We start from the raw sequence: 25,873 nt of genomic DNA, 5'->3' as shown, positions 1-25,873 counted from the left end.
TAGGAGATGTGCATCAAGGAACGCCTCATGTTCATCCAAAGGACGTCCAGAGTACGGGCATTGGTACATCGAAGCATGTGGGAGCTGTTGAGTCCGATGTCATTCAGTACGAGTCACTGATACAGGTATCTGAACTGCTGCTCACTACCTTATTTTGTTTGCGATAACCTTGACGTCGTTCTAACGATAACATACTTTCAGGTACAAATTCTTCATGATTCATCAGACACCGACACTGACCCGAATATCGTATCTCAGTCACAAGCGACCAAGGAATCCCAGTCGCAGGCACCCGAAGAAACACAATTTCAAGAGAAATCACAAGGCCAGTCACGTGTGGACGACAACGAGGTACGTGTGTTACTGCAGCCAGTCACGCGTCCAAACCCTCGTCGTGGAGAACGAGAAAAGAAAGTGCCATAGAAACATTGAGGATCGTACAAAGTTAAAGTTGGCAGGAAGCGAAAGAGGGTAATCGAGTACAATCCAGTTCCAGATCTCCCCGCCACAGAGGAGGAAAAATTCAAAAAATGGATTGAAGACTACGTAGAAAACCGTTCGACCTGAAAAACACCTTATGCGTACAGAGGGAAGTAATGGTTTCGTGACCTACTTCAGCCAAACAACTGGTGCACGAATGAGGTACATATGCTTAGAATGGTGTTTGATATTAATTGCTTTTTTTGTTTCGGTGTCTATTGGTTTTAGAGTGGCGCAAGAGTACGACTGGGATAAGCGGGAGAGTACTGTCATGTCATACATCGACGGAAGTCATTCGGACTACCCGCTGCGATGGCGTGAGGTGGAGGCTATCTATTTACCGTACAATGTCAACGACAACCACTGGGTCATGATTTGCATAGATCTCGTTGAGGGTGATATCGTCATCTGGGACTCCTTCAGGGCAATTACCACGGATGAATCATTGGAGGAGCAGCTGAACGTTATGCGCACAATCATCCCACCCTTACTGTATAAATCCCAGGTGATCCCGGTATGTCCATCCCTACCAATCACACCATGGCGAATCCGTAGGGTTACGTCGGCACCGCAGAAGTTCGGTAGTGGAGATTGCGGCATTTTTTGTGTTAAGTATTTTGAATATGATGTAACAGGGACTCGTTTAGATACATTGAGGGAAAATATGATGCCATACTTTAAGAGGCAATTTGCCTTTCAACTATGGGGTAATAGGGCTGTATGGTGATTGAGAAATACAATCATATTTTTTGGTGCAATTTATTGGCTTAAATTATTTTTTGATGTACTTGCAAATCGGTGCTAGTGGATTGAGTTGGTAAATGGTGAATTTAGTTAAGTGAAGTTATTAATAAAGTTTAGGACTGCATTTTCAATATTAGGATCATCTTAATCTTTATTTCGAAAGAACATTGTATTTTACGGCCGAGGTAGGCTGCTTTACGCGCGAGATTTTTGTAATAACTGAATAAAAAATACAAACCTCGGGCTCCGCCTCAATCGAAGTCGCGCCCGAGGATTTTGGCAGAACTAAAAAGAACCAACCTCGGCTCCACCTCGACCGAGGTCGAGCCCGAGAATTTTGACAGTATCTAAAAAATAGCATTACCTCGGGCTCCACCTCGACCGAGGTCGATCCTGAGAAATTTGACAGTATCAACCTATTATCAATGCATTCCAAAATGAACCTAAAAAATACATGTTTCAGATACCAGCAAAACCACAATGTCGTAAAACCGTAGCACAGATTCAAACGAAACAAAATGCAGTACACAAGCATATCAATCTATTCGGTTTCAGTTGTTCGAAGCGGTTGTCTACACGTCTTGCAGTTGTGTCCAACGTTTCCACATCGCCCACATTTGTGTACCTGGCGGACTTCACCGACTGATGGTATCCTGGCAGTTTGGCAACGTCCAACACGAGGAACGAATCTGGGTGGCTGAATCGTCGTAGGCACATAATCATATGGTAAAATCCAATCTTCCTCATCTCCAAGCGGGTACACGGGTTCAACATAAGCTTGTATGAGGGTATCTATTCGGTACCTATCAGAACATAATGTATGCACACTAATGTTACGAAGCACCGCCCCGGCAATGGCGTGAGAGCATGGAATTTCGTAATAGTAAAATTGTTTGCACGTGCAAGTCTTACTATTAATGTTTACACGTACCTTCGTCGCACCATCATGCACTTCAAATTCGAAACGATCAATCGGCCTGACATGATGATATCGAGCTTGTTCTGCCACTTCTTTAAGAATATTCTCTGCATATTCGGTGAGAAATGTTCCTCGACTAGACCCGGCAGTCCGCCTATCGTAAAACCATTGTTGTAGGAGAGATCGACAATTTTCAAATAGGGCTGTTATTGGCAAATCACGAGCATGAACGAGTACCGCATTCATGGACTCGGCAAGATTCGAGGTCATTTGGTTATACCTCATACCAGGTTGATATGTACGGGCCCACTTGTCCAAGCCGATGTCTTCCAAATATTTGTGTACGCCGGGGAATCCGGCGAGTTGGCCCCAATAGTACCGAAACTTTGATACCTTGAACGCCTTGGCTGCTTTATAGAAAATCCTCCTCATCCCCCCATTTCTAAACTTCTCGGTCAACTTCATTGCTACATGATGCATACAGGTAACGTGCGCTGCATCAAGAAACATCGTTGCCACGGAGTTTGTTATAGTTTGATGCCGGTCAGATACAAAAACTAAACCATCTACGTTACCTATACAGATCTTAACTCTCTCCAAAAACCATGTCCACGATTCATCAGACTCCTTATCAACAACCCCGAAAGCTAGAGGGTAAATTTGGTTGTTACCATCTACTGAGGAAGCAGTAAGTAAGACACCCCTGTACTTCCCCTTCAGATGTGCTCCGTCAACCACTAGGACCTGCCGGATGCAACTTCCAAAACCCCTAATCGAGCATCCTAAGGCCATGAATGCATACTTAAAGTATGTGTCGTCCTCCAACTTTATCTGAAATACAGTTCCTACATTCGCAGCCTTCAAAGCCGCTCCATACTTATGCAGAGTAGTATATGACTCTTTAGGCGATCCCATCAATAGGCTTAATGCGACTTCTCTCGCCCGCCATGTCTTTTCGTATCGGGTATTGACACCGTAGTTCCTTCGCATGTCAGTAATAATATCCCTAGGACGGTAACGACGACTGATGTCCTCGAGATTGGTCTTTATCAGCTGGCCAACCACCCAACTACCGGCTTGCTTATGGTCGTGCCTCAGTGTCTCTCGTTCATGAATGTGGTCTTCGGAAAACGTAGAGATGAGGAAGGTATCCGAACCTTTAATTTTTCGTGCACGCAAGGCCCATCTACATCCCTCTTCTTTGCATGCAACACTTAACAAACTCCTAGTAGATTTCTTAACCTGAAACTCAAAGTTTTTTTGGATAGCAAAAACAGCCAATGTAAAGCGCAATTCATCCTTAGACCGAAAAAGACTGCCAAGTGCAATGTCATCAACCAAGTCATCGTCACAACCAATCGTATCCATCTGTTCTAAGGATGCATGCACACCCTCGACTGTTGCACAAGGAGCATTCCTACTAACAGACTGTACTTCAACAACAGGTGTTCTTAAGGATGGATCACCATCATACACTGGTTCATCCGCTTCATTATCATCCTCGCTCTCAATCTCTTGGTAATCATCGTCATCCTCGAGGTCATCCCCAACCATACGGTACTCATGGTCCTCATCATCTCCAACATCATCCCACTGACCGAAGTGTTCGTGTTCATCATCACCTAAATTGCATGGGACAACATTGTCTGTCAATGGAGTCATAAATTTTACGGAAGATGGTGGGTGGACAGTACGTATAGATGAGTGCACATGATTCAGTGGAGCAGGAGAAGGAACATTTTGTTCTACTTGCCATGGAAATGAAGCAAATGTTTCGGTTTGAGGATATAACGGTACATCATGTGAGTTACTACCACTACATTGTCTTTCCTTTGGTACAACAGATACATACAAGGGTACTTGAGAGGGATGTGGAGGGCCCATAAGGTAAAAACCAAGGCTAGTATCATCAAATATATAAAAGTTCGGTACTCCGTACTGGAACTCGAATTTGTAGATACATTGTAGAACAATATTGAAAATGTCAGGATTTATTCTAGTCATCCTAAATATCGCACTTACTAGGTCTCTATATGTTATTCCTTCATCAACATTTAGACCACCCATAACTCCACCTTCGTATACAGTGCCTGCCTCATTCCACTGACCCCATAGCTTACAAAAAGACGAACCATTCTGTTCTGCATTACAAAGCATTGCAAGACAATTAAAGATGAACGATAAAGTTATATATAAACATATACCTCGGGCTGGAACTAGATTTTCTCGCCCGAGGTGAGTTACATCCACGACCACGCCTGGGGTGAGTTAAATAAAAATTTCATAATGCTAATCTGTGACCTCGGGCGAAAATTTGGTACCCCGCCCGAGTTTCATAAAATACATGATTCTCGGCCGGGAATCAAATAACCCCGCGCGAGAATGATTAAAAAACTGGACTACATAATGCAGGAATGCAAAAATGGGTTTCAAACTAAAAAACAAACGTTCCGAAATAAAAAAATAGCGTTTTAGATGTAGACATCAAGCAAGGTTCTTGAGAAAAATGAGAAAGCATCAAAGTTAAAGAACTACCTCTTCCAAAATGTCCAAAATGTTGAAACTTTCAAAAAGAATATTCACGATGCTTTTCAGATTTTGTAGGATTGTGCAGAGAGAATGTACGCGATAAAGACTTTTGTTCTCTCAGATTAGTAATGACATGTACTGATTGGTTAGATAAAAAACTTAATAGGACTGTACAAAGTTGGTGTGAATTAAATGAACTTCGAGCAGGAATTATATCTACCCCGACCGGGAATTATATCTACCCCGGCCGGGAATTATTCCAACGGTGCTCTGTTTAATTTAATGGCATTATGGTCATTTCATATGCTCTGACACATCATCAATGCTTAAAATAGGTCATTTGGGCACAATTAAATAGGGTGGGTCATTTGAGCATTTCAGAAACTTTAGAGGGTTATTTGAGTCAATTTCCCCTGGATAATCGAGTTACTTAACAAAGATCTCTTTTAGTTTGTTTTGTAATCTTTAATTCTCAAAAATAAAAAACAATAGGGGTAAATCTTTAGAAATTTTAAGTTATGAAAATTAAATTTATGGAACTAATTTGTTACAAAATCAAATTAAATCGTTACACACCCAAATTTAGAGGTTAAATCATTACTTCGATAAAAGTTTTGTATTAAAAGTAATTTTTAACGTATTTTTAATCAAATCTCGAATAACCTTTGTTTGCTTAACTAATTTTTCATAAATCAATTTCATTATGTTGTTGATTTTCGTCAAATACAAACTCGTTGCCCCTACTCCGTATTGTCCTGCCAAATTTATGGGTCAAAATTTAGTCAACAAGAGCTAGAGCTAGTGACAGATCCAAAATTTTTGTCTAGAGAGATTTTATTTAAAATTCAGCTAATATGCTCAATTTAGTCTCTAATATTATAATTATAAATGATGGATCTAAAATCTCTCATTGTATAAAGGAAATGTGAACATATTGATATATATTTAATTAATATTTTTGACACTATTTTCAATAATATGTCTCAACCTTAACAAATCCTTAAATTTCAACTCTCAATTTTGCAGATAAACCCATAAACTTCAAAACAAATATCTAACAAGTTCTTAAATCGATAGATTCTTCCATTCATAGACGCAATAGTAGAACCTATAACGGAACTTGTTCAAGTAAGGTAGTTTGAACCAATGGATTTTTTAACTTCAAAAAGAACGTATCCATCGAACATAAATTTTATACTTTTTAGATGTAAAATTGAAAATTAAGAGATCTATTAGATTTTGAAATTAAATATATTTTTTTTATTAATTAATATATATATATATATATATTTAACAGCAACACAAAATATCAAATTTAAAAATAAAAAATAAAAAATTAATAACATATATTTTTAAAAAAAAAAAAAAATCAGTCCTTCCAGCTCAGGATCTAAAGTTCAGAACCAAAAAATTTGTTTGGGAGTTTGGGCTCGTTGAGTGACTTCAATAATATTTATGAACTAAAGGATTTTTATTTATATTCTGGAACACATTAAAAATTGGAAATAAGAGAGTAGAAGTTTATTTTTGTAATTTTTAAAATTTTTAATAAGAAAGTAGAAATTTATGTTTATTATATTTTGGAACACATTAAAAATTGGAAATAAGAGAGTAGAAGTTTATTTTTGTAATTTTTAAAATTTTTAATAAGAAAGTAGAAATTTATGTTTATTATTTTTAAAATTTCTATATAATTTCGGAATATTTTGAAAAACGAGAAACAAGAGATCTCTAATTAGTCGTAAAATGATAAGATTTCGAATATTGAAAACGAGAAACAGGGAGTAAACAAAAAAATATTACGACAGGAAGTTTGACGCGAATTCAATATTATTTAAAGTTGAGAGCTCTATAAATAGTACGCAACTGGCGCGCGCAACTGAGAACTTGTTTGAAGTTTGAACTGAAATCCGCGAGAGAGTGAAAATGGAAGACGACGTAGGGGAGAGATCGAGCTACGTGATTGCTCTGATCGAGAACAGAGCGAAGGAGGTACGTTTCTTTCTGCAATTCCTGGAGTCCTTCGTTTTCTGATCAGAAATTGCAATTCCTCAGAGATTGAGTTTTTTACTTCATTTTGCCATATGAGGAAGCACTGTCATGAATCGCGATATATGTTCTAACGTCTTGCTGAAGCTTTTAATCCACATTAATCTCCTGTCAGGTTGGAGTTGCTGCATTTGACTTGAGATCAGCTTCACTTCATCTTTCTCAATATATAGAGACCAGCAGCTCCTACCAGAATACAAAAACTTTGCTGCATTTCTATGATCCCATGGTGATTCTTGTCCCTCCAAACAAGCTCGCACCTGATGGCATGGTTGGAGTTTCAGTTTTGGCAGACAGATTTTATGCTACAGTGAAAAAGGTAATTTAATTTGTATTTGGCGAGTTCGTTTTGTCCTTGACTCAGCATGCAATTTCTTTGGAGATCGCTTGCCTTTATACAGAATCTTAAACTATTTGCGGAGCTTTGTAGGTTGTAATGGCTCGTGGTTGCTTTGATGACACAAAGGTTTTTTCCTTCCTCGTATGGTTACCATATGGAATGCTGTTCTTTAATCGGTTGTGCTTAGAACATATTTTATTTGAACTTTTCAGGGTGCTGTTCTGATTAAGAATCTGGCAGCCAAGGAGCCTTCTGCTCTTGGTTTGGAAACTTATTACAAACAGTACTATCTCTGCTTGGCTGCTGCTGCTGCTAGCATTAAGTGGTATTTTCAGAACTTAAGCCTTTTACAAGTTTGATATGAGAAGTGTGTGTTAGATTATTTTTACCTACGGTTAACTAACAAGAAGAGAGGAAAATTTTCAGTATCACGATGCTAATATTTTATTTTGAGTATCGTTGTTGGCTCGAACGATCAGTTATCATTAATGAACAAGCTTCCTGATGGACAGGATAGAAGCAGAGAAGGGGGTTATCGTGACCAATCACTCTCTATCGGTAAATTTGCGTTTCTGAGATGGTGGTAGAAATTAACAGTTTTCAATGGTTTAACCTTTCTCCTGATGCATGGATGAGATTTTCTGTAAGAAAAATGATCTCACGACTAATATAACTGAATTAACAAGCCAAGTTAAGTTTCTGTAGTTTTGTTTCTCAACTTCTCTTCCTAGTTGGAAGGCATTATTTAATTTTATTGTTCTTTCCTTTCCTCTTGGTTGAGTACGTATAATAAGATGCACCTTATTTCATACACCATTCTCTTCTTTACAGTGTATGGTTAGTCATACAATTCGTCGATAATTCGAAATATAATAGTGCTTGAGTAGGAACATGCTGAGCCTTTCTCTTCTATGCTATTCTTTGCTGTTCATCCTCTACATTACTTCCCAGAGTACTTCCTGCTAATACGTGACTTTTCCACCTTCGATTTGCAAAGAAATTTCTTTTCCCTGTTCCTTTTTTTTTTTTTTTGAATGATGAAGCTCTGTTGCTCTTGCCACCCCTGCGATGACCCTATGCGCAAAAATTGTTCATGTTATTTGTTATTTTAGCCACCAGACAAGGCTTTTCCTATATATTGGCCGAGTCACAGATTTGAAACACATCAACCCGAATTTAATGTTTTGGCTCCTTGTTAATACAGTTCCTTTTTTTAATTATTACGTTATTAGACTTAAATTTTCACCACAATTCAGTTCCTTTCACTTATTGTTGCTCTACTTTCTAGATTTGTGTTTTGAAGGATAAAGTACTCTGGACTAAAGAACTTGTCCTGTGGATATGTAATTAACTTTAGGAACTAGGCTTAAAACACTTGTTCTCTCTTGGACTTCGAATATCATATTTATTTTTCCTTTTTTTACTTCGGAATGAATATGAATAAGACTTTAATTTGTTTCTGGAGTTCTTACTCCATCCTGATGGTTCTGTTTTAACGTTTAGGTCACCTTTAATGGCTCATCTGATCATGTGAGCATTGATGCAACGAGGTTCCCTCCATTTCTCTTTTCCTTTGAAATATGTGTAACCTAACTGCTGATTGCAAAATCGTATGTCCAAGTGATACTCTGATTCGTAGTTTTCATACTTCTTAAAGAACATTTTATCAAGAATTGGCGTCAAAAAGTTGACACCGATTTCTGAGTAAATTCTGAATTGTTTGGTGGCAGTGTTCAGAATTTAGAAATTATCGAGCCACTTCACTCCAACCTTTGGGGAACAAGCAACAAAAAGAGAAGTCTGTTCCACATGCTCAAGACAACAAAAACTATAGGAGGGTATGAGAACACATGGTTCGGTTGAGTTTTTTTCTTTTTTCTTCTTTTCACCGCCTATTGCTGCAAAATTGATTGTGTTACCTCTTCATCACGTAAATACGTTTTTAGTCCCTATTGTATGTTTGTTTCAAAATTTTATGCTCTACTCTCACTGCAAGTTTGTTCAAGTTTTTGTTACAGGTCTAGACTACTTCGTGCCAATCTTTTGCAGCCACTAAAAGATATTGAAACCATTAATGCCCGCCTAGATTGCTTGGTCAGTATCATACATGGTTTGTGGTAAATGCATAGCCATGTTTCGGGTTGACTGAAGTCATATGATTTGATTTCATGAAATTTAGACAGAGAAATTATGTTGTACGATCTAAAATCAATAAGCAGTAAACCATAGTTAGGGTGTCAACCATATGCACCCTATCCTGTCAATTTTTTGTAGGAGTAGGTATCTTCTTACGCTGAACTCACTATGACCAAGAAATGCATTTCAATCAATTCTGTAAAGGGAAATATTTCAACCTGCAGTGCGCACTCTTATCGTGCTTTTGTGCAGTATGTACTTTTGGAGTGCCTTCATGAATTTATTGGATTTATCTCTTCGGTTGGTTCCTTAGGTACACAATTTCAACGACCAATTTGCAAGAATAATTAATTGCTCTTTTATGAGAACTTTTTTTTTTTGAGAAATATAAAAACATTGATTAAATAATACAGTTTGATCCTTTATACTTCAGTAGTTGCCAGATACTTCTTTATTTTCTTTTCTCTCAATACGCTTGATGCATCTCTAAAACAAATTACTATTTAGGATGAATTGATGAGCAATGAACAACTCTTCTTCGGACTTTCTCAAGCTCTGCGTAAATTTCCTAAAGAGACTGGTATGTCTACAAAATGGAAGGAAAAAAATTGTTTGTGTGAAAATGGATCATTTAAGTGAAGTTTTTTAACCTAGTGAATCTGTGATCTTTTCATGTTTTTAATTCAGACAGAATACTTTGTCACTTCTGCTTCAAGCAAAAGAAAGTTACAAATGAGATTTTGGGTGCTGATAATGCTAAAAAGAGCCAAATTTTGATATCTAGCATTATTCTGCTAAAAACTGCTCTTGAGGCTTTGCCTTTACTCTCAAAGGTAATTTTCTTTCCAAATCTATACAAGTTTTTCAAGAGCCTTGCATATACTGAAGATGGCTATGTTCAAAATTTCAGGTGCTTAAGGAAGCAAAGAGTTTTCTTCTTGCAAACATCTACAAATCTGTTTGTGAAAATGAAAATTTTGCAATCATTAGAAAGAGGTATACTTGGCTCTTGCTAATGACTACACAATTTTAGTTGTATGATATTTTTTAGTTGTAAACCAACATCTCTCAAAGAAAGGAATTAACTTAATGTTGAATGACACTGGCATCATTGTCAGAAGCCCCAGTAAAATGACTATTTATTTCTGTCATTTTAAATATTCTGCTCTTTTACAGGATTGGGGAGGTGATCGATGAAGATGTTCTTCATGCAAGAGTTCCTTTTATCGCCCGCACTCAGCAATGTTTTGCAGTTAAGGCTGGAATTGATGGATTGTTGGATATTGCAAGAAGGACATTTTGTGACACTAGTGAAGGTATTCACCCTGCTTATACAGTAAACTTTTTAGTTAATATCTTTGTTGTATCTTATTATGAGTTGAACGTGAATTATGAAAAATCGCCATCATTCCAGCTATACATAAGCTTGCTAACAAATATCGTGAGGAGTACAAGCTGCCCAATTTAAAACTTCCGTTTAACAATAGGCAAGGGTTTTACTTGAGCATTCCTCGGAAAGATGTACAAGGAAAGCTGCCTAGCAAGTTTATTCAGGTTATGCACCATACTTTCTTGTAAAATGTCTTTACCTTTATTTGAGTCTCACTTTCTTACCATAAAAATTAGGTCTTGAAACATGGAAACAATATACGATGCTCTACACTGGAACTTGCATCTGTGAGTACTTCTATTAATTGTACAGTTGTACTATCGATCGATGATCAGATAGCCTGCCATTAATTGGAGATAATTATACATTTATATTAGTTTTGAAGTTACTTGTATATCTCAATGCACTATAACATCCGTGTACCTGCAAATAATGGTCATAATATTCTTTTATTACATTTGGTTTTCCTGCCAATTGACGACCTCTTCAATTAAAAGATCATCTGGTTTATACTTGCTTTAAGTTTGTGAATTGAGCATGAGAAACTACAATGAATAGCTTAGTTGAATTTGCAAACTCTCTGTATCCGATACCCTTGATTATACTCAAATAGTTAGAATGCTATCATTCTCACAATCCTGGAACGTCTCAGAAATGATATAACCTACTGGGGTCACTCGTTGAACTATAATGCTAAAGATTTCATGTCATCAAGATGATGCATGGATTGTAGTTCCACAACATTCTTTAAGCAGATTGGAGAGAGTGCAACTTGAAAACGATTGTGTATACCTCCACTTTATTTTCTTCTGAAACCTTTGATTCACATTTTTGTGTGCTTTGCCAATTAAGCTGTAGAATACAACAAAACTCATATGAGTTTTTGTCCCATTTGCAGCTGAATGTTAGAAACAAGTCTGCAGCAGGAGAATGCTACATACGAACACAACTTTGCCTGGAAGGTCAATTTACATGCTTCTTTATATAGTAAATCTTCAATCATGAACTACAAACGTTTTAACCTATATTTCTGAATTTGTAGTTCACTGAGGAATGACAAATTATATTGAATTGAGGAAAATAATGTTATCCTCCTAGCTCCTAGGGCCCTCCACCCCACTAATTAATTTAGTCATAAATTCCCTTCATTTTTTTCAAGTCTCGCACTCGGTCTCAAGAAGAAAGAATATCCAAATTTAAGTAATTTTGTATCTCTTTCTTTTGAAAGGGGTCCTAACGTCACCCCCACTCAAAGGGAAGAAAAAACACACAGTTTCCTAGTGCCAACTTGTAATGATTGAAGTTTGTAACTATTTAATATGCAGGACTTGTAGAAGCCATAAGAGAGGACGTCTCTATCCTTACACTGCTTGCAGAAGTCTTGTGCCTCTTGGATATGATTGTTAATTCATTTGCACATACAATATCTTCAAAGCCTGTTGATCGATATACTAGGCCAAGTTTTACAGGTAAGCCCATGCGTTCTCCTGCTCTTTCATTCGGTTGGGTTTTTCTAAATGTAACGACAAACCTGGCGGTGGCAATGATTGATTTTCCTTGTTTCAAATAGATAACGGACCGATGGCTATTGAAGCTGCAAGACACCCAATCCTAGAAAGTATACATAATGATTTTGTTGTACGTATATCTTCATTGACAACTTGCTGATACAATGTAGGATTATTCTGCATGTAGACACTTTTTCTAGTTTTTGATATCAGTTCTTCGACGTTCATCATTTGATGGAAATATAAGTTTCTTCCTTGCAGGCTAACAGTATATTTCTATCGGAAGCATCAAACATGATAATTGTCATGGGTCCAAATATGTAAGAACCCACCCCATGACGTGATTTAAGATTTCCTGCATAAAAAACTACTTCTTTTTTCCTGTTTTATCTTTGAATGGCTATTGGCTAACATCCCTAAAATAAAGTGATCTAGAAAAGAGAGGAAACAAATTGCTAGTGCGTTTAATCAGTAACTCAGAAGGGGGAAATATATCCATTGGTACTCAAAGGAGAATGACCTGAATTTGGATAATGGCAAAACAACTTTGATATCATTTGAACATCTCTTACACAGTCAAGCAAGGGGAAACTCTATTATTTCCTCCAGTTAATATTCATGCTGCTATTATACAACTTTAAGTTTTTAGATAACTTGCATTAAACGTTTTTTTTAACATGAACTGTAGTTCTCTCTCTCTCTCTCCCTCGAATTTGTGCATTGAAATTTAAAGAGCACAAGTAGACTATGAATAATCATTGTCGTCGCTGTCGCTCATGCTTAAGTTCGAAAATGTCATTTCTTGCAGGAGTGGAAAGAGTACCTACCTTCAACAAATGTGTCTTCTAGTTATTCTTGCTCAGATTGGGTGCTATGTTCCAGCACATTTCTCAACTTTGAGAGTTGTTGATCGCATCTTCACAAGAATGGGCACAGAAGATAGTCTAGAGTCCAACTCCAGCACAGTACTGTTTTCCTCCCTAATTTATTTTCTTTAACTGATAATCCATAGTTTGAACTTCAAAGAAAGTTGTCACTGAGATATTTATGGGGTTGCAGTTCATGACAGAGATGAAGGAAACAGCTTTTGTGATGCAGAATGTCTCCCATAGGTAAATTAATCTCCTGTGAACTTGAAGGCTCTCGAAATGCTCCACAATGTATTGAAGTGAAATGTTTTGTTCACTCGGATGTAGGAGTCTCGTTGTCGTGGATGAACTCGGGAGAGCAACGTCGTCGTCCGATGGGTTCGCAATTGCCTGGAGCTGCTGCGAATACCTTTTATCACTAAAAGCGTAAGTCAGCTTTATCTGTTCTCATACTTGGTGAACTTCAACAAATTTACTAACCATCTTCCTTTCTCTTCCTCAGCTATACCATATTTGCAACTCATATGGAGGGCCTTTCAGAACTAGCAACCATCTATCCAAACGTTAAAATTCTTCACTTCCACGTGGATATAAGGAATAACCGTATGAATTTCAAGGTAACATTCTGCAATTCTGTAACTCTATTTTTACCGTCGTTTGTGTGACTGAATGTTGGAAATTGGAATTGTCGACCAGTTTCAACTGAAGGATGGAATAAGACATGTTGCACACTATGGCCTTTTATTAGCAGAAGTGGCAGGATTGCCAAACTCGGTCATTGACACAGCAAGAGAAATTACTTCCAGGATCATGGAAAAGGTAAGTCAGCTTTAGATTCAGTTCTTGTGTAATAATGACCCAAAGTTTACCAATTCATCAACATATTTCTTTTTCCCTACTCGTATAAGAAATTGTATCAACCTCAAAGAAGTTCGAGAACAAGATATGTTTTCCAAATGGTGTCTTCTTTATTACTTTTTTTTATCTCAAATTCCGAAATGGTTTTACATCAAATCTGATTTAGTTTCAATCCCAAGTGTTATTGGACAAAATCAATAGTATTTAAAAAATTTTGATTTTGATTCCCATTTTGTGTCATTCCTGAAGCTTAATGGCATTCATCTTGAGCTGTGATATTTCAAATATTCAGGAAGAAAGACGGATGGAGATAAACTACCTGCAGTATCATCCAATCAGAATGGCTTATAATATAGCTCAGCGGCTCATATGTTTGAAATACTCCAACAACCACGATGAAGATTCCATACGAGAAGCATTGCAAAATCTCAAGGAGGGCTACATTAGTGGGAGGCTATGATTCATTCCAGGTAACCTCTCTGTATTTCTACTACCAAATAAAATACCATAAAACGGTTTAAGATTCTATGCCTTTAGCCAGAAGTAACACCACACTTTCCCAATTAATTAAGTTTTGCCACTACGAGAAAAAAGGAGCTGCTTATCCATTTCTGAGGATGATAAATTCGCAGATTTTTTAAAAATAGTTCAAAATAGAAAATTATTGCATAAATAGAAAATACTATATAATTTTGTTAAATAATAAATTTATTAGTTTATTATATAAACAATAGGTATAACCAGTGTTTCAAATTTCAACGTCGATGTGGAGGAAACTGTCATTTTTCCCCCAATGTTGAGAAAATGTCTTTTTTTTTACATATAATCTATAAATTGATTTTTTTAATATTTTGAAAAAATATGCTCAAATGAATATTTCAATTAAATCAATTGAAAATATATGTAAGTACAATTTGTTTGGATGAGATAATGATTCTTTTTCCTATTTGAAATTGACTTTTTCTTTTTTTTACCCATTATTATTGCAACAACATTTTTATAAGAGCATCTTGTTGATATATTTAGATATGATGGCCAAAATTGAACAATTATAGATTAGATTAAGCTACATTTAAAATCTTATTTACTAATTCTAAAAAATTACATCAATATCCACTCCCATAATTTCCATATTTTTTCATATTTTTTTGACATATTCCTAAAATCAAGACCTCAACATTTCAAACATTGGATATAATATTCATTGATCTATCTTTAAAGTATGCTTTTAATATTAAATCCCAAAGTATATAACAAGATTCCCCATTCAACATGAAATTTTCAAATTAAGATGCAGTTGAATTTCTCATACTAAAATTTAGATTACTTTATCCTCAGAAATCTCCAAGACTGCAAGTTTAATAAAATTTTAACCAAACGTAATCATGCACATAACAATTATATATTGATAACAGGCCGCAGCCCACGTTAATAAGTTGGTATTTCTAAGCTTAAATAATCAAACACAACTATTCTTGGACATCTAATTTTAAAGATCCAACAAAAATCTCAACCAAACAAAATAATTATGACATAAAAACAGAGACTGCAAATAAACAAAAATTATCACTCGGTTTAGAAAATCCTGACAATTCTCAAGGTAAAATATGAGGTTTAGAAAATCCTGACAATTCTCAAGGTAAAATATGAAGTTCAAAAAACTCTAGAGGGTAGTAGTATCTTGCACTAAATTCTCCAAACAGAATGCAGATAATAATGATACCAAAACAGGGAGAAACATCACCCAAATCAACGGTAACGACGAAGGGAGAGAGTGTTGTTCCTCTTCCAGGTAGCCCTGCGAGAAGGCCTGGCCTTGTGGTGCAAGTGTCCCTTTCCACGCAGTCCCCTGTATTTCTTGCCAGCGGATGTAAGCCCCCTGAGCTCCCTATGCTTGTGGACTGGATTGCAGATCCAGTTGATTCTCGGGTCATTGCGAACAGCATTATGTGCAACATCGACCAAGATCACCTCATAGTACTTGTAAGTTGAATCCTGTTTCAATTTCAAGAAGTCAGAGAGACAGGATAGATATGCAAGGATATTAAATCAATTCTAAAGATGGAGCAATCGGGTACTCCTCAACTATGGTTAACTAGAGAAAGTAGAAATCGAAGACCTCGTTGATCCAGTATGAGTTGAGGACCCGCAGACCACCCAACTTTCTTCCGGCTCGTTCTTCAGCAACTGATCTCTTGCTACGCTGGAACTTCAACTGGGTAACACCCTGGTTTGTTGGCTTTCCATACACGATACCCTTGGGAACAGGCCTCTTCCTGCCACCACGTCTAACACGGACTCTGTAAACCACGTAACCCTGCACAACCAATCCCTCAAGTTATCCTCCTACAGCACAAGGCTGAAAATCAAATGATGTCCACCATACAAAAGAAACTGAAAGATGCTACTTGAATCAAGAATTTCAATCCGTAGCAATCAAACAGTACAATACTAAAAACTAAACATTTGAAAACCAATCAAAATATTACAAATAGGGGAGAAGAAAACCATCAAAGGTAGCCAAAGACACACCAAGAAAATACAATGGAACTCTACGGAAATATCCAATCATTATACGCAAAATCCACAAAGAGTGAAGTAAGCGCATCAGCATACCGCTAAACCAGCGCCTAACAAACTTAATGCTACTCGCCAGTGTAATGCAACAGAAACAGTAACCAAACTTAAACAACACCAAAGAGTACGAGAAAATTGAAAAATCAAACTTAAACCAGAAAGATTTGTATAAATCTCAGAATAGTATAAGATTTGTTACCTGCTTGGCCTTGTAACCGAGCCGACGAGCCTTATCGGGGCGAGTGGGATGGGTGACGCGAACAATGGATGGATGTTGGCGATACTCCCAGCATCTCACCCTCTGTAAGAACCTCATCACATCGGATTGCTTCTTCCTCCATAGCTCCGACACGTACTTGTACGCCCCTGTTTTCGGAAACATATGAAACACACATTCATCAGAAAAATGAAGAACGCTTATGATTTCATCAAAGAAAATACGTACAACAATCTAAACTTCTCCATAAACAAAAAAGTAAAAGATACTTCAAACTCTATGAACGGGAGAGAAGACAGACAGAGGAAAATCGATTCGGAAACGTGAAACGAAAAAAGAGAAGCGTTTGAGTGTGATGAAGGAAACCTAGAGAGAGAGAGAGAGAGAGAGAGAGAGTACCCATTGGATCGGAAAGAGAAGTTGCAGGGAGGAGTCACCAACTAGGGTTTTTTCTCGGAGAACCCTAGTTTATATAGAGACCGATTTATCGCTTATTGTGGATCTGGACCGTCCATTACGCTCTTTTAACGACGCCGTTTTATCCATCACTCGCATGGCACGTATCTTGGGCCAAGTCTTTCGATCTAATTGGGCTTCGCTTTATATATGAGCCCAGCCCACATTGCTCGCCGTATTCAGCCATCCTTTTGTTCATGCAGCCCAGACGTCAAAGCTTGTTTTTCTAAAATATTTGTAAATATGTATTTTTATTTTAGAATTATGAATTATAACTTTATTTTATTTATGTTTAAATACTATTTTGGTCTCCGTAGTTTTTAAAATGTTCATTTTGGTCTCTGTACTTTCAACTTTCTTTTATTTTAGTCTATGTATTTTTGAAGTGTTTATTTTGGTCCTGGTACTTTTAAAAAACTATCGTTTTAATCTATTCAATCTTGTTTTTATCTTATTTATTTCTATCATAATTTTAGTCAGGACAGATTTATTATAGGCCTACGGACTCAAGCCCATCTAAACTTCATAAGTTATATAATTAATGGGTAAAAATCTATTATAAGTAAACAAAATATACCTTGGCACATTGGTGACCGTGCTCCCAAGCCCCCCTATGTGTTGCTAGCAATTTCAATACTAATATTTTTTTTTCCAATTTATACATTGTGGTTACACATAGATAATTTTTTTTATTGGTTATAATTATCAGCATATCCTGATCTAAAGAACTAGAATTCTAGATTATGATTGTAATGTATCAAAACTTGTAGAGGACAATATATATGTATTAAACTATAGTTCATTTCATTTATGATTTTTTGGAATTACTTACTTGCTAAATTAGTATAAACCCCCTCTTTAACAAAATTTATGTATCCGCCACTAATTTTAGCATAACATTTTTTTATAAACGCGAAGGTTGTTTGGGTTTACAAAGCTAGAGGATCCTTGCAAACATTCACAAAAACAATTAACTTACCGAATGATTCCAACAAAGAGTAGGGTTAGAAAGATGAATCACTCTTAGATCAAACCTAAAATCTAAGATGATCACTCCTAGATCCTAAGACGACTCACTTCAGAATTAGTTTGATCGGGACTAATCCAATGAATCGGCTTAACATTAAACCTAAAGCAAGATTTGAAAAAAAAAACAACACCAAATGTGTTAAGGAACAAAAGTTCTCGATTTCATTTGTTAAATCTCTAAATCTGAATAATCTCATATCAAGAGATTCATAACAAGCCTTTAAAAAGGCCAATGGACGTTCAGAGACCAAAAGTCTTCCAAAATGTATTAAATACAAATTGAAGAAAATAAGAGATGAAAATTAGAACTTAATTGCACATCGATCTAGAAGCCTAATTGCAGATCAAAAAATATATGCATGTTTTGACTTCACAAACTCCCAAAAGGTGCAATATGCAAAGGCACATGTTCACAATTTGCACACTTTTTTCGTCGACCGTGTCATCTCTCAAAATAGACAACTTTTCTCATGACATTGTTACTCCATAATCTTCTTGACTCATTGAAGTAACATTGTAAATAATTTTGGACTCAAAACTCTTTGTTGATTCTTGTGCATTACCTAGCTTTTGAATATGTAGTGTGAAAGTCTCTTAAATCTTTCTTGCCTTTCTTCTAGTAATTGCTCATTTTATACATGTAATTAGTCACAAATGGATTTGTATCATCCCTCCTTTCTTTAAAAGGATTTGTCCTCGAATCAAGGTCTTCATTTCCTACATCAAAACAAATTAAGTTAATCCAACAATAAGCCCTTACCTTGTGGGTGTTTTATGATTTTCTTCCATGGACATGTCACATCTTTCTTATGGAAAATTGTTATTGCATTTCCGTCTTTTAGCTCTTAAGTCTGCACAACTTGTTGAATTCTTTGAAGTGCAACGTTGAAGTCGTTATGTAATATTGATCTTTTTGGTTTTCTTTGGTTTGGACTTGGACAAACTCTTCATTCTTTTCAAAAGTGCTTCCAAACTCAATTACTTGGTTTGTTGACATAGTTATGAGATTTCTTTTTTCTCCACTTGGTTGCTTGCATTTTAATTTTCCAACATAACATTTCGTGTTCTCGGCCATGAATTGTTAAGAAGATTTATTCAACAAGTAGTTTTCCCTAATCTCTTTTGCCTCAGGTTTCGCTTGCCTATGGTTACCTACACAACAAGGGAACAAGTTAATATCTTTAGAATCAAGATCTATTGGATACTTACCTTGTAATAAAATATTAAGATCAAGGGAAGATGATAGGATAACTCTTGTTGGCTCCATCATAGCTCCTTTGTTACTTGTATTCGACCACACTTGAATTGAAGAGTTGAAACTTCCTGCAAAAATCTTAAAAAAGTACAAGCACTAGGATAAAATACATTAGCTTGAAAGTAAGGGTCCTTATGCAACAATGCTATAAAATTTGGCTTATATGGACCTCGTACTTTTCCTCTTCTTTTTCCTTTGCATTTTGTTTGGGGGTAAAAATACCTTGGACACGTGGAGGACGCTTATTGGTGTTGAAGGATTAAAATATCCCAGGTCCACCTCGAACCTGCCGAGGAGGTCGGATTCGCCCATTGGAAAAAGGCTAAGTATACATGCCGAAGTTCGACCTGATTGGGGTTCGATCTGCTCGGAATCCGACAGATCCGACATGAGGAAAAAAACATGTAACCGCCGGTCGTGAGTACTGTCGGATCCACCACCTATAAATAGAGGGCCTCATTTCACGCTCAGATATCGAATCTCACATTGAGCTAAATACTGAGTCCGACCTATACTGACTTGAGCGTCAAAGTGTTTACCCTCTTGTGCAAGTCCACTCTTGAGTTCAGGTCGAGTCGGGGACCGGGTTCGAGCTTGATTCGTAAAACAGTGTTGTGCAGACCTTTGCATGCGTTTCTTTCTCTTAACTCTTCTCCTCTTTCTCTATTTTCTTTCAACTCACTTTCATCAACATCAGAATCTATGCTATCTTCTTCAATAAATTCATCGTCACATGCTTTAGATTCTTCCTCAAATTGTGTATCATGTTTCTCACAAAATCATTTGACTCAAGTATGTCATTTCTTATCACCATGACTCTTTTGTGTCATTTATTGACACATTCTTTGCTCATGTGTCCAAACTCCTTGCACTTCCAACATTGAACATAATTAGTCTTCTCCTTTACCTCCTTTGAAGCTCCATTCTTTTTATTATTAGAGCTCTCGGTCTCAACTCTTGTGGCAGAACCAAACTTCCCTTTTGGTTGCATGAATTCATTCCTATTTACAAAAACAACCTTGTTCCATATATTAGAATTCGAATATGTATTAGTTTTAGATGTATACCTTTTGGAATGCTCCTTTTATTTTCTTAATTGATCATCAATATTGATAGCATAGTAATACATATCTTCCAAGTAAGGTGGTGGATTTGTATTGACCAGATGAGCAATTTCCAGATTCAAACCTCCAAGAAATCTAGACATGGTGTCTTCATCTTCTTCTCGAATTTGTGCTTTTTCCATTAAAGTATCCATCTCTTAATAATACTCAGCAACACTTTTTGTTCCTTGCCTTAAAACTTGCAATTTAGTTTGCAAATCTTTTTTATAATGTTTTGGAGCATACCACTTTCTCATGACTTCTTTGAGTTCTTTCCAAAGTTTCTAATGGATCCTCCTCGGACAAGTCTCATCTTCTTATTATCACTATATGTATAGCAATCAAACACATGTTCTATATTCCTTTCCTGTTGCAAGTAAGCCTTCAGGTCTGCTATTTCACTAAAGGGTGGAATTTTGAGTTTAACTCTAACATATCTATTTTCATTTACTCAATCTTCTAGGTTGCATAATGTTGGCAAAATTATTTCGTCATCTTCCTTTAGCATTTCCTTTCTCTCCAACTTGTCTTTCTTGTTCAGCTAAGTCAAACATGTTGTCATCTTCTTGTAAGACCCGTTCTTCTCTTTGTTATTGCGCTCTCCTTTCTTGCATCTTCCATCATCATTTTCATTATACCTAGAATTGCTTGAGGAATAACCATATTATGATTTTCATTTTTTTAATGCATAAAATATTTTAATGCATTCATCCCCACATGAAGAAATAAATCTCTGGATATGTTACGTTTAATTTTTTTCATTTTTAATTCAATAAAATGGAATTTTCAAATAAGTTCATGACATATTTTTTAATATATGTAAATTAATTAATCATATTTTATTATTCGATATTTATACTTATATAAAAAAAAGTTGGGTAATAAAATATGTTGTATTTACATTTTTAGTTTTTTTTATATGACTTTTTAAGTATTGTGAAGTATCTACTTTTTAAATTTTTGTTTTTATTTTAAAGAAAGTTACAAATAAAAAACAACATATAAAAATAGGTAACAAATAAAATATAATTAAAAATAATTATTAAATTATTTGAAAATAAAATTACAAACAAAATGAAGATAACAAAATAAAATAACAAACATTCTTTCTTATTTTAGAAATCTACAAATGACAATAGAGAATAAGATATAAACTACTAAAATACAAATTTTATTGGTTTGAAGAGAGAGAAAAAATGAAATAATAGTTACATTAATAAAAAAAAGTAAAAAATATCAAATGTAAACTTACCGTAACTTATTGGTTAAGATAATATATACTCCATCAAAAAGTCATAAATTTGAATGTTTGTTGTACTAAAATTGTTGGAAAGTCTTGCTTTTGTCGTGTTTGTGTATTTGGAACAACAGACACACTTTGTAATAGTTTTGTCAATTTTATTCATAGTAGCCTTTTGAATAAATAAAGATGTTGTTTTCAATAATAAAAAAAAATAATTAAGATATAAAAAAAAGAAAAAACAAATGAAAGAGGAAAAAAAGGTAACAAAATGAAGAAAGAAAAATTATCAAATAAAAGTTAAATGAGAGAAATGAAACATGTAAATAAGAAATAAATAAAAAAAGAAAGTAAATAATCATATAAGAGTAATAAATAGGAGAGAGAATGCACCCTCGGGTGTTCGAACCCTCCCATTTTGATTTTTTTGAAAAGATAAAATAAAATATTAATTATATTATATGTTAACGAATACCATATTATTTATAAGATTAGTCTTTGACTCAATAGATGTAGCATTTTAATTATAACCAAGGTTCAAAATGTCGATGTCGATGGATATTTCGAGAAAGATAATGGAAATTGTGGAAATTGATGGAAATTTTTTAAATTAGCAAATAAAACTTGAATGGTAGCTTAATTAGCCTATAATTGATCACCTTTAACCATTAAATGTAAGAGTATGACCATTTCACTTATGAAAATGTCAATGTCGATGGAAATATCATAATTTTTTTTTCCTTTAATGAATATTGATGGAAATTATTTGAATATGTAAAGTAAACTTTAATTGTAAACTTTTGACTACTTCTTTAGTGTTTTTCATAATAGGATTTATTTAGAAATGAGATAATTACCGACTTGGTTTCCAAACACATTTCTAAATTCTAATTAACTCGTACATGTTACTTTTTACCTACTTCTCTTTTCAAATTTGAATTTACATATTTTTCAAACACATTTTCAAATCAATCATCAATCCAACTTTCCAATCAAATTTACACAATTTTCAAATACTTCAACCTCGTGATTGTGTCATTCATCCAAATTATCTACCAATGAGATCTATATGTGCTTCATATTCTACTCATTTGAGCAACTACCTTCAAAACTTTCAATCTAGGATGACTGAGGAGAACTATTGTAGTTTATATCAAAGTTATCAATATATGCACTAGATCTTAATTAAGTTGCCTATTCTACTTCACCACTATTTGTATATAATAATATTTTATTATTTAAAAATTATAAGATTATTTCAATATTTATATATGTCAATATTTTACATATATTGTTCAATTGTGTTAGTAATGACTAGATTGGATTATAAATTATCAATAAAGTAAATTCCAAATCTTATTAGTTATACTTTATACAGTATTGAAATTCGAATGTTTCTTTGAACAGACTAAGATTGCAAGATTACAATCATCGAGGTTGTGAGAAATTATAGACGGCAGTGACGTAGTAAGAAGATGATGAAAATAAAATAGCCTTAAAGAAGAAGACGAAAAAAAAGACATATAGACATTTGAGTCGACATGTTGACATTTTGTCGACATTTCGACATGTCGACGACATGTGGGGAAAATTGACTTTTCCCCCCTATGTCGATATCGACATGTCCAACGAGATTTTGAACCCTGCTTATAAGTCATAACTTCGACTTTCTTGGTTGGACTCTTGCTTTTTGTATTTTTTTATGTTAATGATTTAGAAATTTGAAAATTTCATAAAATAAATAAAAACACAGAGACTAAAAAGTATAAAATAATAATTTAAGCAATATAAATTGTATTTTCATCGTGGTCTTTTACTCCTTAAATTACAACACAGATACCAAAAGCCACAAGGAGTCTCCCATTACTTCACATTTCCTTGGCCACAAACGATCATGGCGGCTTCACTGTTCCTGTCTCAAAGCCCTATCGCCACTTCCACTCGCAGATCTCCGCTCTCCATTTCTCTTCTTCCTCCTCCGCAAACCATCAAATTCCCCACTTTCCACTGCGATTCCGTCTACAATCTATCTGCCGGCGTCTCCCACGCGCCGTCGCGTGCTGCAATAATCACCCCGCGAGCAACCGCTTCACCTTCCTCCGCCGCTCCTTCAACCACCGCATTTCACGGCCGCTGCTATGTTGTCGGAGACAATATCGACACCGACCAGATTATTCCGGCCGAGTACCTGACCTTGGTCCCCTCAAACCCCAGCGAATACGAGAAACTCGGATCTTACGCCCTAATTGGCCTTCCTTCCTCTTATTCCACTCGATTCGTGGACCCTGACGAGACGAAGACAAAGTATTCCATCATTATTGCCGGCGACAACTTCGGCTGCGGCTCGTCGCGGGAGCACGCGCCGGTTGCCTTGGGAGCGTCGGGCGCGGTGGCTGTGGTTGCTGAGTCTTATGCGCGTATTTTCTTCAGGAACTCGGTGGCGACCGGAGAGATTTATCCATTAGAATCTGAAATTAGGATCTGCGATGAATGTAAGACCGGCGACGTGCTGACGATCGAGCTCGCAGAAAGCCGCTTGATCAACCATACGACGGGGAAAGAATACAAGCTCAAGCCAATCGGGGATGCAGGTCCCGTCATCGAGGCCGGTGGGATTTTCGCGTACGCCAGAAAGACGGGTATGATTCCAGCGCAGTGAAGTTGAATTTTCTGAGTTTTGGGGGTCGTGGGAAGAAATTGTTGTTTCGTTTCTTGAGAGTAATTTCTTTGCTTGCTATAGAAGTGACTGTCTTGCTAAAGTTTATTAATGAATCAATAATACAGACTCAACTGATCCATCATATAATCTAGGAACCGAAAATACTTACCCTTGGAATTAAAGTCTGAGATGAGTCTTGTATTGTAGTTTTAGCTTCTCTAGATGTTGCCTCCATCTGTTGCAGAAGGGATTATGAAAGCATTTAATTGCCATTGCTGCGAAGTTTGATTTTAAGATGTTACATTTTTCAATATTTGCTTGTCTTTATGAGTTTTGATCTCGTGCTTCTTTGTGGAAAACTCATGGGTTCTGTTCCTGTTGTGTGGGGACTAGATGTTGAATGGTACAACGGGCATCTCCGTATTTCTACAATGGTATGATATCGTCTATTTTTTGCTTATGCCTGTGTAGTTTTGCTTTTATATTCCACCCATCAATGAAGATGTTATGCTAATATATTTAGGATCTCATCCACTCCCAAAATGAATGTGGACTATGTCTGCATGCCCAAGTATGTGGAGTGCTTTTATTTTTGACTTTTAGGTGCTTCAATGTTAATGAATCTTTCTAATTAAATTTAAGACCGAGTCTGAAGTTATCTTGTTCATGTCTTTATATGAATATGTGCACATACCTTTAGGCTACAGCATGCAAAAGATAATTTTAAGATTTTCTAACCAATTATGGATTATGGTATTGCCAATGTACCTAGGACTTTTATTAGCTTTGGGTTTTGCTATATTGGATAGTTTTGCTTTTTGACCACTAGAGTTTCTGAAAATGAGCTTTCTGGTTTCATTTTTCTTTCCCTTCTGAGCTTGCTCTTGCTGACATTGCTCTGTCTCTAGGTCATGTATGATATGAGAGATAAACTAGTGCCTTGATCAACTACTTGTGGCTCATATAGTGCTGTTTAGCTTCCTATCTATAGAAATACATTTCTGTTATTTATAATCAGAAGGCATTACAAGGGCCGAGGGAGAATTAGAGAGCTTTCGGATCTCTCCCAAATAGTTCCAGACAAAATAGCCAAAAGATACCCCTCTACCTCACTACCTAAGGTGTATATACCTTATACAAAATATCCACACTACCCTTTTCTACCATATAGTGGTCCATTTACAGTGGTTTTCTTCCTTTTTCTCCTTAGAATTCGAGGACACAGTTGTACAACCTATAGAACAAATCCTGTTCAAGTAAGGTCGTTTTCCTTTCCTCTATTGTACTAGCACGTCTCCTCTTCCTAGAGTAAACGTTCTTCACCCTAAGCCTGAAATGTGAATTTTCAGTGACACCACTAATGCAGTTTTTAGCCGTTGATTCTATTCTATCGGGTGTTATTGAATCGTTATTGGATAGAATAACTGGTTCTGGAGTCCACTTCTGCCAAGATCTATACTCTGTCGTGAATATAACATCCTTTGCCTCACCTAAAATCATCTGTTTTAGCAGTTT

At 35.9% G+C, this 25,873-nt stretch overlaps 3 protein-coding genes across 3 annotated transcripts; 2 read left to right on the top strand and 1 right to left on the bottom strand.

Moving 5' to 3' along the window:
- Window positions 1–6,558: 6,558 nt before the first annotated feature.
- Window positions 6,559–15,344, top strand: MSH4 (MUTS-like protein 4). Its single transcript, XM_022299132.2, has 24 exons — window positions 6,559–6,664; window positions 6,837–7,040; window positions 7,152–7,187; window positions 7,274–7,386; window positions 7,574–7,619; window positions 8,565–8,611; window positions 8,792–8,899; window positions 9,080–9,155; window positions 9,705–9,777; window positions 9,885–10,030; window positions 10,108–10,193; window positions 10,374–10,513; window positions 10,612–10,751; window positions 10,824–10,874; window positions 11,486–11,549; window positions 11,913–12,056; window positions 12,158–12,225; window positions 12,357–12,415; window positions 12,904–13,060; window positions 13,155–13,207; window positions 13,292–13,390; window positions 13,467–13,581; window positions 13,661–13,783; window positions 14,115–15,344. Exons 1-24 carry the CDS (start codon window positions 6,599–6,601, stop codon window positions 14,280–14,282), a joined length of 2,382 nt encoding a protein of 793 aa, XP_022154824.1. The 5' UTR covers window positions 6,559–6,598; the 3' UTR covers window positions 14,283–15,344.
- A 25-nt stretch (window positions 15,345–15,369) lies between these two features.
- Window positions 15,370–17,154, bottom strand: LOC111021992 (large ribosomal subunit protein eL15y). Its single transcript, XM_022299139.2, has 4 exons — window positions 17,016–17,154; window positions 16,599–16,765; window positions 15,942–16,139; window positions 15,370–15,817 (listed from the first exon to the last, which is right to left on the bottom strand). The coding sequence occupies exons 1-4, from the start codon at window positions 17,017–17,019 to the stop codon at window positions 15,572–15,574; spliced, it is 615 nt and encodes a 204-aa protein (XP_022154831.1). The 5' UTR covers window positions 17,020–17,154; the 3' UTR covers window positions 15,370–15,571.
- A 6,365-nt stretch (window positions 17,155–23,519) lies between these two features.
- Window positions 23,520–24,652, top strand: LOC148210972 (3-isopropylmalate dehydratase small subunit 1-like). The gene has a single exon (XM_088126160.1). It carries the CDS (start codon window positions 23,594–23,596, stop codon window positions 24,356–24,358), a length of 765 nt encoding a protein of 254 aa, XP_087982286.1. The 5' UTR covers window positions 23,520–23,593; the 3' UTR covers window positions 24,359–24,652.
- Window positions 24,653–25,873: the final 1,221 nt, after the last annotated feature.

The sequence above is a fragment of the Momordica charantia genome, assembly GCF_013281855.1.
Source record: "Momordica charantia cultivar OHB3-1 chromosome 6 unlocalized genomic scaffold, Mcharantia_2.0 BLBB01000006.1, whole genome shotgun sequence".
Taxonomy (NCBI): domain Eukaryota; kingdom Viridiplantae; phylum Streptophyta; class Magnoliopsida; order Cucurbitales; family Cucurbitaceae; genus Momordica; species Momordica charantia.
Note: the sequence above shows the minus strand (reverse complement) of the source record. Positions and strands in the feature narration are given on the sequence as shown.